Source organism: Aureococcus anophagefferens (assembly GCF_000186865.1).
Source record: "Aureococcus anophagefferens unplaced genomic scaffold AURANscaffold_139, whole genome shotgun sequence".
Lineage (NCBI taxonomy): Eukaryota > Pelagophyceae > Pelagomonadales > Pelagomonadaceae > Aureococcus > Aureococcus anophagefferens.
In genome coordinates this window covers 1-3,149 of record NW_008705687.1, presented here as the reverse complement: position 1 = coordinate 3,149, position 3,149 = coordinate 1, and the positions used below count along the sequence as shown (strand labels likewise).

General features: G+C 71.1%; 1 protein-coding gene across 1 annotated transcript in view; it reads right to left on the bottom strand.

The window, feature by feature from the left end:
* The window catches only part of AURANDRAFT_68429 (hypothetical protein), a gene marked incomplete at both ends in the record, with an annotated part of 14,366 nt that extends 12,185 nt beyond the window's left edge, over positions 1-2,181 (bottom strand). Inside the window, 2 exons of the mRNA XM_009044115.1 lie at positions 1,548-1,801; positions 1,860-2,181. Coding sequence (XP_009042363.1) covers positions 1,548-1,801; positions 1,860-2,181 — 576 coding nt within the window. The remainder of the gene's footprint in view (positions 1-1,547; positions 1,802-1,859) is intronic.
* Positions 2,182-3,149: the final 968 nt, after the last annotated feature.

Sequence of the window (3,149 nt, the reverse complement as noted above, 5' to 3'; positions counted from 1 at the left end):
GTGCCCGCCGCGGATCACGCCGCCGGCGGGCCGCGAGGTCGGAGGCCGGGCTTCCATGCGCTTGACGTGCACCGAGGACTCGAAGACGTAGCGGAGCGGGTCCCGGCGCGCCGGCCGCCGGCCGCGCCGCGCAAGAGCGAGTCGCTCTTCGCCGTCGTCGAGGTGCCCGCCGCGGATCACGCCGCCGGCGGGCCGCGAGGTCGGAGGCCGGGCTTCCATGCGCTTGACGTGCACCGAGGACTCGAAGACGTAGCGGAGCGGGTCCCGGCGCGCCGGCCGCCGGCCGCGCCGCGCGAGAGCGAGTCGCTCTTCGCCGTCGTCGAGGTGCCCGCCGCGGATCACGCCGCCGGCGGGCCGCGAGGTCGGAGGCCGGGCTTCCATGCGCTTGACGTGCACCGAGGACTCGAAGACGTAGCGGAGCGGGTCCCGGCGCGCCGGCCGCCGGCCGCGCCGCGCGAGAGCGAGTCGCTCTTCGCCGTCGTCGAGGTGCCCGCCGCGGATCACGCCGCCGGCGGGCCGCGAGGTCGGAGGCCGGGCTTCCATGCGCTTGACGTGCACCGAGGACTCGAAGACGTAGCGGAGCGGGTCCCGGCGCGCCGGCCGCCGGCCGCGCCGCGCGAGAGCGAGTCGCTCTTCGCCGTCGTCGAGGTGCCCGCCGCGGATCACGCCGCCGGCGGGCCACCGCCGCCCCCCGGGGCGACGACGACCGCGCCCCGGGGGGTGACGCCTCCCCCCGGGGGCGGACGGGCGCGATCGCGGTCGTGGGGAACGTTTTTTTTGGGGATGGCGTGGGCGGAGCGAAAAGGGGTCGTAAAAAGCGGGGCTTTTGGGGGGGGGGACTTGTTGGGACGCCGGGAGGCTACGAGAGAGGTACGAGGTGTGAGTATGACGCGTGGCGAGTGTGCGGTGAGCGTGGAAGGTCAAACAGATGGCCAGACGTTGAACGAAATCTCGCTGACGCCTCGGTGCAACAAGGGCACGGCCGGGGGTGCTCGCCGCGGCCGGTCGCGGTCGACGCAGCCGCCTACGCCGTTCTCGCGCGACCAGGGCGTCGTCGACGACGCCGAGACGCGCCCTCGCCGGCGCCACGGCGCCGGCGCTTCGACGGCAAAGAGCGCGCCGAGGGCGACGCGGACCGCGCGGGGCCGGCCAGCGGCCCGGCCAGCGCCGGCGACGATCTGTCGACGGACCTGCCCGGCTACTGCGTCAGCGTCGCGCCGACACGGAGCTGCGGGGCTACGTGTGCTCGGAGTAGCGCGCGCAGAAGCACCCCGCAGACGGCGCCGGGGCCGCCGCTCACTCTCCGCGTCGCCGCTGCAGACCTCCGAGAGTCTGCCGCCTCCGCCGCGACGTGCTCTACGTTGCTACACCTCGGTCGTCGCAGGCCGGGGCCCTTGGTGTCTTGCTACTCCTACTGTGCCTTCAGGATCCGGAGTCCTGCCGCGTCTAAGCCGAAGCGGCTAACATAGCCCGCCGGCTCTGGGAACTTACCCCTCGCCCTGCTTGGACCGGTCGCCGCGGCTCATCGAGAGCAGGCTCGTCCAGACGATGGCGGCGGTGACGACCGTCGGGACGCGCAGGTGCGTCGGCATCAGCCAGAAGTTGAGCGTCTGCACCGGCCCGAAGATCATCGTCGACCTACGACGCGGTTCCAGGACGAAGGTCTTTTGGACGCGGCCGCCGCGCTTGACCGAGTCGACGAGGATGTTCTCCCGCCAGCACGCGATGCCGCTCGGGATCGCGTCCGCGCCGAGCTCCGGCTTCGTGGCCACCTCGCGGACGCAGTAGAAGACGGGCAGATCTACGCGCGTCGATCGCGCGAGAAAAGGTCTCCTTTTCGCCCGACGCCGGTCCGCGACAGAAGAGGGGCATGTGCACGGCCCAGTCCCACGCGCCGGCTTTCAGAGCGGTGGCAAAGGTCGGGTTCGGCGCGTTGATGGCGGGCACGAGCCGCGGGATCAGCTTGTTAAAAATGTAGTACTGCGCGCCGCCGATCCAGAGCGTGCCAAAGGCGAGGAAGCAGGCCGAGCGCCGCAGATCCATCTGTCGTACGTCGCCGCCCGCCGTCGCGAGCTGCACGCAGGCGTCGACGCCGACGTTCTTGCCGCCGCCGAAGAAGCACGCCGCGGAGACCGGATTAGCCGCGGCCCAGGCATTGAACGAGCGCGCGACGAACGCCATCGCTGCCCTGCTCGACTGGAAGCCCTTCAATCACTACCGGATCGGTGGTGCACCAGAGCTCGACCAGATCTGGCGCTGCGCCATGCGCGCCCGGACCGGCTCCGACGGCTGCGGCCCGCATTGCGCCGTCGAAGTCGTGCTCTGAGGTACCTCTGACCAGCTTTTGAGCTTCCGTCGACGCCTGCGCGCGCGTCTGCGGCGGGGTGCTCGGAGACGCGAAAACAGCGATGGAGGCCGTCCGGCGGCGGATCGGAAAATTTGCGGACTCTTTTTCAACAGGGAGCTCCTCATGGTAGTGCGCGTCGATGGTGCTACGCAGTTTCTGGCCGCGCGACGAAATTTCGACGACTCGCGAATGCCCGACGGGCTACGACGCGTCGACGCCGAGGACGCAGTCCGCGGTGCGATTCCGGGCGGAGACGCTGGGCTGGCGCTCCTCGAAGGCGTTGGGTACGCGGGGCAAGCCCTCGAAGGCGTTGGCGTGGCTCCCGGGTGCGATATCGGCGTGTAAGATGTGGTTTCGGCTCCAGAGCGCCTCAAATAGCCCGAAAACGCATGTTTCCGGGACCATGCGCAGCGTTTCGCGTCGACCGATCACCGTCGCTGTGTTCCGCCGGGCGGTTCGACATCACAGAGCTCCTGCACGACGATCTACACCGTCTCCGACGCCCAGAAGGTGCCCGGCCTATAATCCCACATTGAAGCTCTGGACCGCCTCTCCAGGACGCGTAACCAAAATCTCTTACCCGTCGTCGTCGTCCGACTCGTCGCCGAAGAGCGTGCCCATGGTCACGTCGGGCGGCGGCTTCGGCTTCGGCGGCGGCGCGAGGCACGCGGGCAGCGCGGGCCGCTTGCTCGGCGCGGCGCGCGGCGCCGGCGCGGGCCGCTTCTTCGGCGCCGCCGCGGGACGCGCCGCCGCCGCGGCGGGCGGCGGCGCCGACACGGACCACCGCGCCGCGATCGCCGGT